At 36.5% G+C, this 14,316-nt stretch overlaps 1 protein-coding gene across 1 annotated transcript; it reads right to left on the reverse strand.

Annotated features, from left to right (window-relative positions):
- Positions 1-212: 212 nt before the first annotated feature.
- Positions 213-14,082, reverse strand: SLC7A9 (solute carrier family 7 member 9). Its single transcript, XM_051805999.1, has 14 exons — positions 13,917-14,082; positions 13,012-13,285; positions 12,699-12,825; positions 11,394-11,541; positions 10,234-10,476; positions 8,485-8,610; positions 8,067-8,166; positions 6,157-6,201; positions 5,677-5,800; positions 3,702-3,805; positions 2,762-2,858; positions 1,885-2,034; positions 1,161-1,335; positions 213-285 (listed from the first exon to the last, which is right to left on the reverse strand). Exons 3-14 carry the CDS (start codon positions 12,801-12,803, stop codon positions 221-223), a joined length of 1,482 nt encoding a protein of 493 aa, XP_051661959.1. The 5' UTR covers positions 12,804-12,825; positions 13,012-13,285; positions 13,917-14,082; the 3' UTR covers positions 213-220.
- Positions 14,083-14,316: the final 234 nt, after the last annotated feature.

The raw sequence follows: 14,316 nt of genomic DNA on the forward strand, positions 1-14,316 counted from the left end.
ACAATAGAAACAGCTTTGCTGGACACTGTAACCTGTCTTAGAAATCTTTTTTTATTATATATATTTAATGTTTTCAAGTACTAAAGGGTTGCAAAAATAACACACCAGTATGAACATAACAATTTAGCAAGTATATATATATATATATATCTGCCAAACTAAATCAAATCTACTTCAACCAGTACAACACTTAAAAGCAACCTGGTAGGAAGAAAATATTTCATGTGGCAACTTCCTCTGGTGGAACAACTTCCAAAAGCATCTGGAGGTGCATAGTGATGGGATCTGAGGAAAAACGTTATTGTTAGAGGCTTTATGAGAGAGAACAATATCTCAATTCAGACTACTGAGTGAGAAAATTATCCTTCCAAGCAGTTGTCCTTTTTTATTCCTATTTCAAACTTAAAAAATAACAGCTGGGGAATAAAAATAGTCTTAAGATTCAAACTACAGCATTCCAGGTTTCCAAACTTGCTCTTACTAGAGTACAATGCTTCTAATTGCATAAGTGCATTATAATTAATAATCCCAGGGGAGGGGAGAGACAGCTGATGGATTTTTTTGAATGTCTGTAGAACTACTAATCCTGTCCTATTCAGCCAGTTCCAATCAACCTCTTACCTGTGTATCCTGGTTTCCCTGAAATAATTACAAGGAGTTTTTCTGGAGACTAAGCAAAATCAGTTCATAACAGTCACTGGGTTCTTGCAGCTTTCACTGTACTCAGCACTGTGATTATTCTTTTATCTTAATGCTGTTAACATTTCCTTCAGTAAGTATAACAAAAACTCTCTTTGGCAGCATCAGAATTTGTGTCTGCTAATCTCCAGTTCATGGCTAAAGCAATGTTTTGAAACACAGATAACCAGAAAACCAACTTCACAGACAGAATAGTTCTGTTAACTTTAAAATTCAGTTTCTTTGTGCTACTACAGTGCTGTGTTGCCTTCTTGTGAATTAAATTTAATTTCTCCTCAAGTCAGACATCCCTTTTCTTTCACAGGAAGGAGTAAAATAGAGTCTTCAGTAAAGCTCAATACACATTTGGGAAATTCCTTCCCTTCCCAAGACCAGACAAGGAGCTTCATCACAGTAATTAACCTCGAGCTTAGCAGATGTACTCTTGAGTTTGGAGCTGCCTGCCTGAGGTATGTACTTACTTGATATTTTCTGGGCCCAGCTGAATTTAAAATGAACAAAAAGTGCATAAACTATGAGTCCACTGAGTATAAATAAAATACAGTACAAATAGGCCAGTTCAGGTGCACTGATGATTGGTGCCAACACCAGGACAATGGAGATCAGAGTCACTATGACAGGAATGATGATGGGCACCTGCAAGGCACAGAACACACAGTCACTTCTCCACCCCTTGGCTGATCTGACAGAAGCTGCCTGTATGAAAGAATATTTTGATTGCCTTTTTTTTTTTCCTTTTAAAATTTCTGGAATCAGATGGGGCAATTGAAAGAGTAGCAAGAATATGGATGGAGAAAACTCTCCTGCTAAATCATTCATTAAGATCTCTTTGTCAATATTGCCAATTGCAGAGTAAAAATTTGCATTTTAATGAATCTGGGACCAAACTCCAGTGGAATGACCTGAGCTCTTATTTGGGATACTCTTGCAGTGTAGTCTGCAGACTGCAGGTTCCCATTCCTGGAAATTTGGCTTGTGCCCCGTGGTTTGTGCAAGTGAAAATCAACATAATGCATTCTTTCCTCAGCTCTTATGAGCTTTGTCCTGATGCATAACTACAAATAAATGGTGAGGAGATAGAAAAACAAGGAGTCTGCCCAAGGATGCTGTTTAAATATATTAGGATGAGTTCATCTACAGCATTTATGGGAGTGGAGGAAAAGCCACGTGGAATGATGAACTTACCCTGATAGGCCTTTCAAGTTCCTTCCTTGTAAACCTCATAACAATGAGTGCAAACACTGTTAAACCATAAAATATCCAGACTGCAAAACTAAAATAATTGATGAGCGTCTCAATGTCACCGGGAATGATATAAATAATAGCAATGACCCCCTAAAAATGAAAACAGAAATTAATGTAGTCTATTACAGAACCAGGCTGAGTTTTACTTACGTGTCACTACAGGTGCTCAGTGTTCCAAAGTGTGAACTGTGAATGCTTTTGCTCAACCACTGGAGTGTGAGTGTGTTGCAGCACCTTTAAAGGCTGTGCTCACATCCTGCCAGCACGTGGTTGCTTTTGTGGGCAATCTTATTCCATTTTAAGTCAAAAGACTCATAATTTCTATGCATTAATCTGTTTTATTGTTGACTGCTTCTCTTGAAGATACGCAATGTGTTCTTAGGTTTTTAATGTTCCTGGGGTTGAATGTATCTGGTTATGCCCTGAAGATAAAATAAAAAACCCCAAGATGCTCTAGATTTATTTTTAAACATATTTACAGACTAGAATTTTTTTTAGTGAGATGTAAGTGTATTCTTACATGGAGGAAACAGGGTAGTGAGAGCTTGCTTTTGAGCACCCTGTGAAAGGATTGCCTTATGGTAATCATACATTTAACTTTTTGTGTTCATGCTGTTGAATCTTAAACATTTTGATTTTTAAAACCCGGTTCTGGAATGAATATATTCAAATGGAGAAGCTGGGAGGGGTTAATATAGTCTTTTTTCCAATTTTCTTGCCTGGATACTCACGGATGTGTGTCAGGACTGCTTGTAAGAAACTGTGTTGCTGGAGAATTCCTGCTGGTAGTTTCTCTGTACTCAGAATTTCTACTTACATAAAACATGATGGCAGGGGCTGGTGTTAAACGTTTCACACTGATGTAAGACAACACCTTCAGCATGTGCCCCTCACGGCCTGCAACATAAACGAGTCTGCCAAAAGAAAAACAAGGAGGTGTCGTTAGTTTGGCACTTAAAATCAGATTTTAAGTGGCATTACTGAACAATAGATGAGTACCATGCATTTTCAGGTTTGTTTTATTGTGTGGCTATACAATCTGATTATAATTTTGTCAGTATTTTCTTTTTAAATATGTTTGCAGTGGATTGTAAGAAGGGAAATGGCCAGTATTAAAGCAGTGAACTAGAAACTGATTCTTAACCAGTATTAAAATAGGAAATTTGAAATTAATTTCAGAATCATTAGTTTGCACATTTAATAGAAGATTATTTTGGAGAAATGTAAACTGCTGTGTCCCTTTTAATTAACTAATTCCTTTTTCATTTGCTTCTTATCAAATAGCTACCTTGACAACTTTTTGTCACCAAATGGTTTTTACAGCCCTATTGCATTCAGTTGGATTTGAAATTTTAAAATATTTGAAATAGTAAATGGAAGCACTGAATAACTGATAGAAAGGAATAGCTTCTCTTTCCAGTTTCCTTTATCTTTACTGGTGTAGTCGTGTTCTTACTGGTAATTTTTCACTGTTTAATTCTCAGCTTTAAAATTGATCAAAGGTGACAAAACCCTTCTGTACTATACCTGCTTTGAATTAAGAATGTGACCTTATTTTCTAATTTGTCAAACCTGAATAGCCACTGTTTCTTTTTGAAAACTAAACAACATAGCTAGATTTACAGGTATTTTCAAATTACATTTTGTATAATGTGGATGGGAAGAATGTCTTTATGTGTGTGGGTACATAAATGTGAGTGTAACTTTTTACATGCTTCAAAAACTGTCCTTTGAAGATATTTAGAACAGGAACTTACCTGCCTGCAGTAAAACAGGTCCCATTGGCAGATCCAATTGTAGAAAATGCCACAAAGAGAGGAACTATCCACGAGGCTGGATAAAGGACTCTGTCTCCAAATGTCTGGGATATGGGATTAAAATGAGCCATTTTTGTCATTTTAACAACTTATACTGAGGTATCTCTTATTTATATATGTATATAGAGAGTGTATATATATATAGAGAGTGTATATATATATATATATAGTGTGTGTATATATATAGTGTATATATAGGTAGTGTGTATATATATATAAAATATATATATACTTGATATATGGTTTACTATATATATGGTTTACTATATATAAAAACAAGCCATTAAAATTATTAAAATGAGCCATTTTTGTCATTGTAACAACTTATACTGAGGTATATTTTATTTTTATATATATAGTGTGTGTATATATATACATATATATAAAATATATATATACTTGATATATGGTTTACCAGATATATGGTTTACCAGATATATGGTTTACCAGATATATGGTTTACTATATATATGGTTTACTATATATATGGTTTACTATATATATACCTATACTTTAGGTATATTCAGTAATGCTGGAGCCTCTTTGTGAGTGAAGTAAATGGGTATCTGAGACATTCTACCAATAAACAGGTTGTATATTTTGTGTAGTTACTAAAGAATGCTTTGCCAAATGAAGACCTGGATTAATTCATGGACCACTCTATAAAATGGAGTGGAGTGCTGTTGTTATGATGTTCATGATGATCTCATGTAGGCACGTTGCTCTGCTGCAAATTAATTTGAATTTAAATGTTTTTGACAGGGAGCTTTTGAGGTTTTAGGTGGGGTGTGGTTAACTTTTTTTTTTTTTTTAGTAAGTCAGGCATAAAAAGAGCTTTGTTTTTGCCCAGCTCTGACATCAGTGCTGTTCCAAAGGGTACTCACAGCTGTGCAGACCTCTCTGTCCTTTTGCTCAGTGCCAGGTCTGAGATACTGTCAGTTTAATCTGATGAGTTCAATGCTAGATGTTTGTTCAGATTTTAAATTTAATGGTGTGCTGAAGAGGACTGGTTCTTAAACAAGATATCATTTGATAGGTACATTGCTGTGCCCCCTGGTGCAAACAAGATACTCAAGGTCTGAATTTGAAAAGCTTTCATTTTTAAACATTTCTAAGTATTTCAACATTAGTGTACTTCACTCTGCCATGCTGTATTTTGCATGCTTGTCACATACTGTTTGTTTTCCCCAAAAACTAACATCACGAAAAATTGCTGCATGACCTCAACAGCTGCTTCAGAGACAGGTGTCCCACTGAAAATTTACTGAGTGGAAGTGAGGGGACAGGTGTATTTTATTTTAGGATTTCAGAAATCTACGTCATCTTTAATTTTATCTACAACAGTATGTCTTGCAATAAGGTAAAAATTGTATCTTTCAAATTTGTTAAGGGGAAAAATACCAAAAACAAATAAACAAAAAAAAAAACCAACAACAACAACAGAAAGAATAAGGTGAAAGTGAATTATGGACTATTTGCTGTTATCTCCAGAACAACAAACTTTGATCTGCTGTCATTTGGCATGTGCTTCTTTCTCAGAAATCCTGAAAACTCTGAAAAGGGCAAAGCAACTGTCAGATGTTATTTCTCTTTCCATTCTTTGATTTCTGTGGAAAGCCCTCTGAGCTGCACTGTTTACAAAACCTTAGCTGAACACTGCAGTATTTTCCTCCCTCTTTTTTTTTTCCCCCATTGGGATATGACAGAACTACTGCTGAAATGAAGGATTACTGAAATCTTAGAGTAAGAAATGACAGTAGATAAGGGGGGGGAAAGGTGACACTGATAGCTCAGAATGAAATTAAGTGTAGCTTAAGAAGAATTCCAGGTTCCTAAGGAGGAGCTTCACGATTTGCAGGACTGGGACTCACACCAGCCCTCTTGAGATGCTCTGTCACAAAATAAAGTGGCTTACCACAGCAACTGCCTGGGACTGCAGCAGTTCTGTTGAAGTCATGACGGTGAAATAGGAAATGTTGATCAGAACGTAACAAACTGTCACCAAGGGGATCCCAATAATTATGGAGAGCGGTAGATTTCTAAAGAATGCAAAGGTAAGACCCCCATCAGCATTGCTGTATCATTTCTAGAGTTGCCATAGTACACTGTGGACTCTGCCATATATGTTCTTTAGGTGTATTTACATTTATTTTTTTTTACTGCAGAGCTATAGGATTATAAAATATAAATCAGGATTATAAAAATATAAATCAGGATTATAAAAATATAAATTTATGCAGAAATACAAAGCCTGAAATACGTGCAAATTAGCTTTGTCTGTTAGTGCTCAAACCTTGAACAATTGCTGCTTTTTTAAAAAACAACCCAAAGTATATGCTTGCTTGTAGAAAAATATTGAGTTTGAATTTTGCCAATAGAAACAGTGCTCTCCTACCTGTAAGGATTTTGAAGTTCTTCTGTGATGTAATTGAGTTGATTCCTGGAAGGAAAAACATTCCTATCTTAGCAGTTTGTTGTTTAAATACTTCTATACTCTGAGGTCAGGTGTTAATTTATGTTATTGCTTTTTACCTTTTCAGTTAAAAAAAATCCCAAACCACTATAACCAATCTTTTTAAGTGGGAAAACTGCAGGACAAAAACCTAAGTGAGCTTCTCATCCCAATGCCAGCCTCTTGATTCACCATGTCTGTCTCCATTATCTCCGAGATTTTGAGATATGGGATAAAATATCCCCAAATAATGAAAGGAAATTTTGGCAGAAATCTCAGATTTACAAGGTTGCCTTTTAACTTCAAGCTTTGCAGTACCTGAGTCTTTTCAGATAAAACCACAAGGGTGCTGAGGGCAAGGGGTGAGGCAAATCTGCTGATATTTCATCATCCTGTCTTCAGAAAACTGGCTTTAAGGAAAACCTCTTTAAGGATCACACCTATCTGAATTTTAATTTCCAAATAGTCATTTTTGCCACAGCATGTAGACCAGATTGAAACAAGATTTTTACTCCTCCACTCTAAAAACGTGAAGAAATGGTTTTTACGGTTCAAAAGGCAAATTTTCAAATGTTAGTGCCTGGTGTTACCCATACAAATCATTACTTAGGCACCAGCTTCTTTCCTCCTCAAAAAGTCCACATGAATGTCTGAATTAGCAGACTTAAATGCCTGTGTTGAGACACTCAAGTTTGGAAATAGAACCTGAAATAGTCACCTATTTAAAAATAAATTCGGTTTTAAAAGCTTTTAAGTGGGACTTGTTTTGGTGTAAGTCAAGATACATATATATATATATATAAAAGTCAATAGTATAATATATATATTAAAATATATCTTATATATATAAGATATATTTTATATACATATAAGATATATTTTATATACATATAAGATATATTTTATATACATATAAGATATATTTTATATACATATAAGATATATTTTATATACATATAAGATATATTTTATATACATATAAGATATATTTTATATACATATAAGATATATTTTATATACATATAAGATATATTTTATATACATATAAGATATATTTTATATACATATAAGATATATTTTATATACATATAAGATATATTTTATATACATATAAGATATATTTTATATACATATAAGATATATTTTATATACATATAAGATATATTTTATATATATATCTTATATAAGATATATATATATATGATATATTTTATATATATATATATATTCCTTCCAAACTACAGACCCATATGCAGACTTTTGCAGTTTGAACATTTAAGAATAGCATTAATGGATTTGTGCCAGCAGAGCCCTGGGCCAACTGACATTCCCTAAGAAAAGATCTGCAAGTTGAGCCTTATGACTTCTGATACAATGTTCTTTTCTATGTGCTCTTGTACTAATCAAACACCACCAGATATTTCCCAAGAAATGGAATTTGGTGGGGTAACCTGTAGGGAAAGCTATTTTGCCTGAGGCAGTGGAACTAAATTGGGTTATATTTCTCTCATTACTAAAGTATGAAGTATAAAGCAATAGCTCCTTTCAGGAATAATTTCAGAATAATTTCAGAATAATTTCAGAATAATTTCAGAATAATTTCAGAATAATTTCAGAATAATTTCAGAATAATTTCAGAATAATTTCAGAATAATTTCAGAATAATTTCTTTCCCTAATAAAAGGGGGTGGAGGTTTTGATGGTTTTTAACCAGTGGTGTTGTTTTTCCAAAATTCACCATGAGCTTCTTAATAACAAGTCAGATGTTAACTTTTCCAGAGTTCAATGGGGAGAGAGTGAACTGGTTAAAGGCTGGTAAACTGTAACTGTCAAGGCTAGTAAAGATTCCTCACCATCCATCATATGCCCAGAGTCCATTGTAAAATGCCAGACTGATAGAGCTGACAGAAATTTTACTGTCCTTGAAAGAATCTTTGAAGTTTTCAGTTTTTCCTGCAAATAAGATGTAGATTGCGGGTCAACATTGAAACTAATTCTTGTAATCCCCATCAGATGAAGAAATATTCCATTATCTTTCTCATGTTTTTAAACTTCTCACTGTTAGAATACCAGAAGGTGTTAATTGTAGTGTTGCATTTCCCACCCAACCCCCTTCTCTAAAAGAAATTACCAAGAGATGCAGAACTAAAACCCTGAGTAAAGAGGTTCAGGGCTGTGCCTTATTACTGTGCCACTTCCACTAGTGGGGAATTTATTAATGCTCACAGCAGAAGCTAAATTAATTTTTTCAAGGAATATATATTTGATTACCTTGTGCAAGGAGAACAATGCCACTTACAATAATGATTGTGACAATGATCATTTTAGCAGCCGTGAGAAAATTCTGGAGGTAACTTCCCAGCTTCACACTCAGTGAATTCACAATTGTAATTACCACTAAAAGAAATAAAATGAGGAATTTTTGCATTAAATATGTCAAAATTGAAAGGAAGGTTGCCTCTTTAACCCTAAACACACCCTCCTCCTTCAATACTGTACTGCTTTTTCCTCACACTCTAACTATATTATATAGAGTTTTTAACATACTGTGTGTGGATAACTTGTAAAATAGTGAGGAAAAACACTTTTCTGAATTAGATTTTGAGAGTACCCTTAACAAAAAAATACATTGAAGCTCAACAGCATTCTGATAAGTACAGAAATAGCTTATTATTTCTTCCTTTTCTGCTAGAGGTAAGCATTCATTATACAGCTGTATCTATCTTTTACAAAGAATAAAAAAACCTTGCACTGGGAGCAAACCATTTTTAAACCTGTATGTTGTTGAATCAGTTATTATGGGAAGGACTGACTATACTGTGCCTTAAAGATTTCTGGTGTCTCTGTGAAGGTGAAGCTCAGGAAGTCTCAGGGTGCTGATGTGCACTTACTGATGGGGCCAAACCCAAGTCATTGTGCAACTTTGGGTCTGATATGTCTTTAAAAGACATAGATATGATATATGTCTTTAAAAGACATATCATACTAAGACCTTAAACCACCTTGTCCAGGAGCTGCTTTATGCTGATGACGCCGCCCTTGTTGCCCACACAGAAGCAGCTCTGCAGTGTTTAACATCCTGCTTTGCTGAGGCTGCTGAGCTCTTTGGGCTGGAAGTCAGCTTAAAGAAGACAGAAGTTCTCCATCAACCTGCACCTCAGGAAGTCTTCCATCATCCCCACACCACCATTGGCCACTCAGAGCTCAAATCAGTCCAGCAGTTTAATTACCTAGGGAGCCTCATCTCGGATGGTGAGATTGACAGAGAGACAGACAACAGGTTAGCAAAGGCACACAGTGCCTTTGGAAAGCTTCATAAAAGAGTTTGGTGAAATAAACACTTGAAGAAAAGTACCAAGATCAGTGTTTACAGAGCCACAGTGCTGTCTGCTCTCTTATATGGATCTGAATCATGGGTCATCTACAGCCACCACCTGCGACTCCTGGAACGCTTCCATCAACGCTGCCTCCGAACAATCCTAAACATCCACTGGTCAGATGATGTGACCAATCCATCTGTTCTAGAACAAGCAGTAGTCACAGGTATTGAGGCCCTGCTGCTGGGCAGGGCACCCCCTCCCTAAGATCCTGCTTTATGGTGAACTTGCCACCAGCTCCCACAAGAGCTCCACACCAGCTCCCCGAAGAGGAGATACAAGGACTGCCTGAAACAACATCTCAGCCTTGGCCATATTGATCACCATAACTGGTCTACTCTGGCCTCCAATGGGGAGGGCTGCAGACACACCATCTATAACGCTGCTGATGCCTTTGAGAACGCAGCAGGATCACCCTGGAGGAGAAAAGACACCGCAGAAAGAATCGTGTATTGCAGAATTTCCCACCTAAGGAGTCTTTCTGCTGTGCCTTTTGCAACCAGACATGTCTATCTCATATTGGCCTTTTTAGCCACCAACGTGCTTGTAACAAATATGGATAGAGCCCTTCCCAAATCTTCATTTGCAAAGCCTGGCCATGATGATGGTTGATGATGATGTCTTTAAACAGTGGGACTCTTACCAATGGCTGCTGCTGCCAGACACTTGACGACAGCCTGGGGCGGATCACAGCCTGGGTAAAAAGGAGTTGAGGCATATTCTGCAAAGCTGAGACAAATGATGGCAAAGGAGCTGGGTTTGGTGACCAGTAAACTCGTCCAGGAAAACAGGAATGCTGGAATGGGGCCAAATGCCTCCATAAGGTAAGGATATTCCCCTCCAGATTTTGTGATCATGGTTCCGAGCTCTGCATAGCAAAGTGCACCTGAGCAAGGAGAAGAGCAGGTTGAGGTCGTGCCCTTTTTAACCTGTGACTGGCTAGAACAGATGATCACTTTTTAACAGCTAGAAAAGTTAAGGAAATTGATATCTACAGTGCATCATTACCCTCTTCATGTTTCTGTATATTTTACTGTATGTGCAAAAATCAAATTTTAATTACTTGTGAGCAATTGGAAAAAATACCCTGAAATTAATAAGATACAGTCCAAAAATTCCTACTACTGGTGTTTAAGACTTGGCCAAAACCAGCACAAACGTTCTCATTTCATGTTAGATTTCATATTAGATTTCTGTTTAAGAAACCAACACTGCAAGAAGCATTTAAGTGAGAACAGCACTTGCTGACATTCCTTTTGGAAACCTGAAAAAAAACAGATTTGCTGCACAGTTTTGAAGCAACACGTCTGCTAAGCTCATCATTAAAGTACAGGGGCACTTCCAGATCTATTGCTGTGTCTGGCATCCTGCATTAAGGTTTTTTTCTATGCTGTGTCCCCTGATACATTGCTCAGTGTTTTACTTCTTGAAATATTTGGAGGTGCTTAGTCTAAATTTCCAGATAACAGAATTAGAATTACACAAGTAGAAAACCAGCAGAAGCACCCAGGTGACTGCCAGGAAATGTCACATTTTGCCAGTGATTTAAGTAGAAGAGTATTCTCTTTATTACAGCAAAATTAAAAGCTGATTTCAAAATAAATTGAGAGTGTGATTTGCAATTTTAAAAACTTAATTTATCTTTTATAAACAGCACATTTTAAATTTATGGCCCAGTGCTGCTATGCATATATACATCAGTATTTCATTGATTTTAGCTAATTTGTGAAATGACAGTAGTCTGCAGAAGCAGTAGACACAAAGATTTAGGCAAAGATTCAGATTCTTTGTTGACTCCTTTACCTAATGTTGCCAGAACTCCACAGGCTGCCCAGACGGTCAGACAAGGACCCACAGCGTCAACATTGCCAAGTACTGATTTGGGAGAAACAAAGATACCTGACCCGATAATTGTCCCGACAATCATACAGATCCCGCTGATGAGGCCCACCTGGAAATGAAACCAGACACCTTCTGTAAGTCATTTCTAGTTCAGTAGCAGAGAACTACAGTAATTGTCATTACTGACTTATTTTTATCAGTTTTTAACAGGTAAGTTCTAGAAAGAAATTTATTAAACTATTTTGTGAAGTTTCACTCTCCTTTCCAAGGTGCCCATGTGGCCTACCCCTGCTGTTTTCAAAAGAACACCTCTTTGTATTTTGCCTGCCTGTGTATTTCCTTTATTAAACTGTCTTTTTCATTGGGTCTCAAATCAAACCTTGTACAGGTGAACTTCCCCTTTCTGCTCTGATTAAACACTGAAATTCTTTTATGAGCACTTGATGAATTCTGAATTTTCTAAGCTTCAGAAATTGTCTTTTATGGATGGAGTCCCTTTTTTGTCGTTTAGCAGTTGTTCTCCTCTCCTTGCTTTAGGTATTTGTGCACAGGAGTTATCTCCATACTGATAGGTGGTGATAAGACCATGTTCTGATTTTGTTTCACGTTACATGAAACCACTGAAACCTGAGGCATGTTCTGCTAAAACAAGTGCCACAGGCTACTTATTTTTTCCTGATATTATGGCTACTCTAATAACATCAGTATTTTTTCCAGTCTTGGCACCAAACTAAAACCACATAAAGACTCTTTTTGCGAGTTACTTAAATTTAAAGAGGAATTCCACCCCCTCCTGAGAGCAAGTGACACAACTGTTGTCTAAAGCACCTCTAATTTTTTGGAGGAGACAGATTTTCACTTGTCTTTGAGTACCAGTGCCTATTTCTGAATGTTTCTTAGTATACACCAAGAAACGTTCAGAAACAATGAGCTGAACAACCCACTGCAACCCCTAAGAACTACACGGGGGAAAAATATAAAAAAGAAAAGTTTATGAAGTGCCTCAGTTGACCAGCTTCGAATTGTTATTCTATCTGATAACTTCAAAGACTTAAAAACATATTGTTAGTTTTCTATTGGTTTATATCACGGCTTTTTAACTAGGGTAATTAGCAGTTTCTGGAAATGTAAACCAAGCAGTTGAGATATTAGCACATCATTGCTAAACTGGGACATAGTTGTGGGTTTTGTGCACAAATACCCACTTCTGCCTCCCTCTGCCAGCCCCTCACACACGGACCAAAGAGGGAAAAGAAAAAGTTTTGCCTGTTTTTGTAGGTTTGTCCTTTGGGGTTCATGACTCTGAATGGATTGTTTGTCCCCTCTTCCTTTGTCCTCTCCTTTTCTTTTCCTCAAGCCTTCTTCACCCATTTGGTTTTTCTTGTTGAAATCTCTAAGGAAACAAAACCAAAATTCTCAACTCTAGCACATTGTTTGCTTGAGTTTTGCTGATACATGTGGGGCCAAAATACTGGAGGTAAAATATTGCCGGAAAATTAAAAAAAAAAAAGCACACACTCAGAGGCAAAAGGACTTCCATCCAAGGATGGAATCCAGTGAGGATTTTCCTCATACTCACCTGGCAGGGAATGTCTGTGTCAGGTTACATCCAGTTTCCAGGAATGATCCTCACTGGAATGATCTTGCTTTTATAGCCAGTCCTTCCTTGGAATTCCTCCAGCGGTCCAGTCAGATTTTATCTTTCTCCCAAAAGCTGGTGTGCTTCTTATCTAGGAGACCTTCTTTCTGATCTTCATTAAATTAGGCCTTGTCTCGGTTCCTTGGAGGTGCTAAACCAAGTGTGGGCTGCTGTAATTGTCTAATTAGCAGCTCTTTGCACTCAGTGTTTTGCCCTGTATAGAATTAGAATTAGAATTTGTCCTGTATAGAATTAGAATGTAATGTTTGTTAGAACGAACGTTTTCAAATTTAAATTTGTGATTTTTTTCCCCCCCGCTGAGGATTTTGCTTGTTTGTCCTTGTATTTGTCTAAAATAGAACCTGAGATAGTGAAGGAAATGCATCAGGTCAGGTCCTGAGTCTCCAAAGTGGATTCAGTCAAAAGTCTCTTCTCTCCTAAGACATTACAACTATATTTATTAGAATGTGAATGTTGAAGATCATTTAGAAGTTATACAGACAGTAATTCAGAAAAAATTAGGCAACTTAAGCTGGAGTGTTTTTGGAAATAAAGTAGTAATTGGCTACAAAAACTGTAGCATTTTAAATTGACAGAACACCTATCTCATTATTGTTGGTCCTCAGAAAAATTTGGGCTATAAAGACATCGAGTTTATGTTTTGAATCAAAGATTAAAAAAAAATAATAATAAATCTAACTTTAAGACTAAACCTATGATAGAAAATTGCCCACATGAGGAATGCAGGGCTTGGGTCACTGAACTTCTTTACAGCTTTGTGCCCAAATTCCCTCTTTAAAGTCATGTTTCAATGATCACCTTTAGCAATTCTTGGGTTTGCTTACCTTATTTATTTATATTTGTTTGGTGTTACTCGGGTCCAGGAATCTTTGTCTTAGGATGTTTCTCCCATCAGATTTCTCAGGCAGTTACACAGCAAGGCACTTCCCAGTCTGAACCAGAATCTGCAGAAGCAGCAGCAGATTAAGTACAAAGGTTATAAAAGACAATCATTAAACCCATTCTCGGACAAAAAGCTTTGAGATAGGAACCCCAGGTAAACCCACAGCCCAATTAGTTTATCTTTAAAAAAAAGAAAAACCATCTTTGTTCCGTTTGTGAGAATGTTTATCCAGTGCTGGTGTGTCACAGAGTGAGAGTGAACATTTGGAGGGTCTATTTTGATAATCCTTATACCAAGCAGTTGCTAATTTAGAAATGCTTTGAAAAGGCGACCTTGAAGTA

This window comes from Manacus candei, unplaced genomic scaffold (genome assembly GCF_025592945.1).
Source record: "Manacus candei isolate 608988 ecotype Guabito, Panama unplaced genomic scaffold, ASM2559294v1 h1tg000065l, whole genome shotgun sequence".
NCBI lineage: Eukaryota > Metazoa > Chordata > Aves > Passeriformes > Pipridae > Manacus > Manacus candei.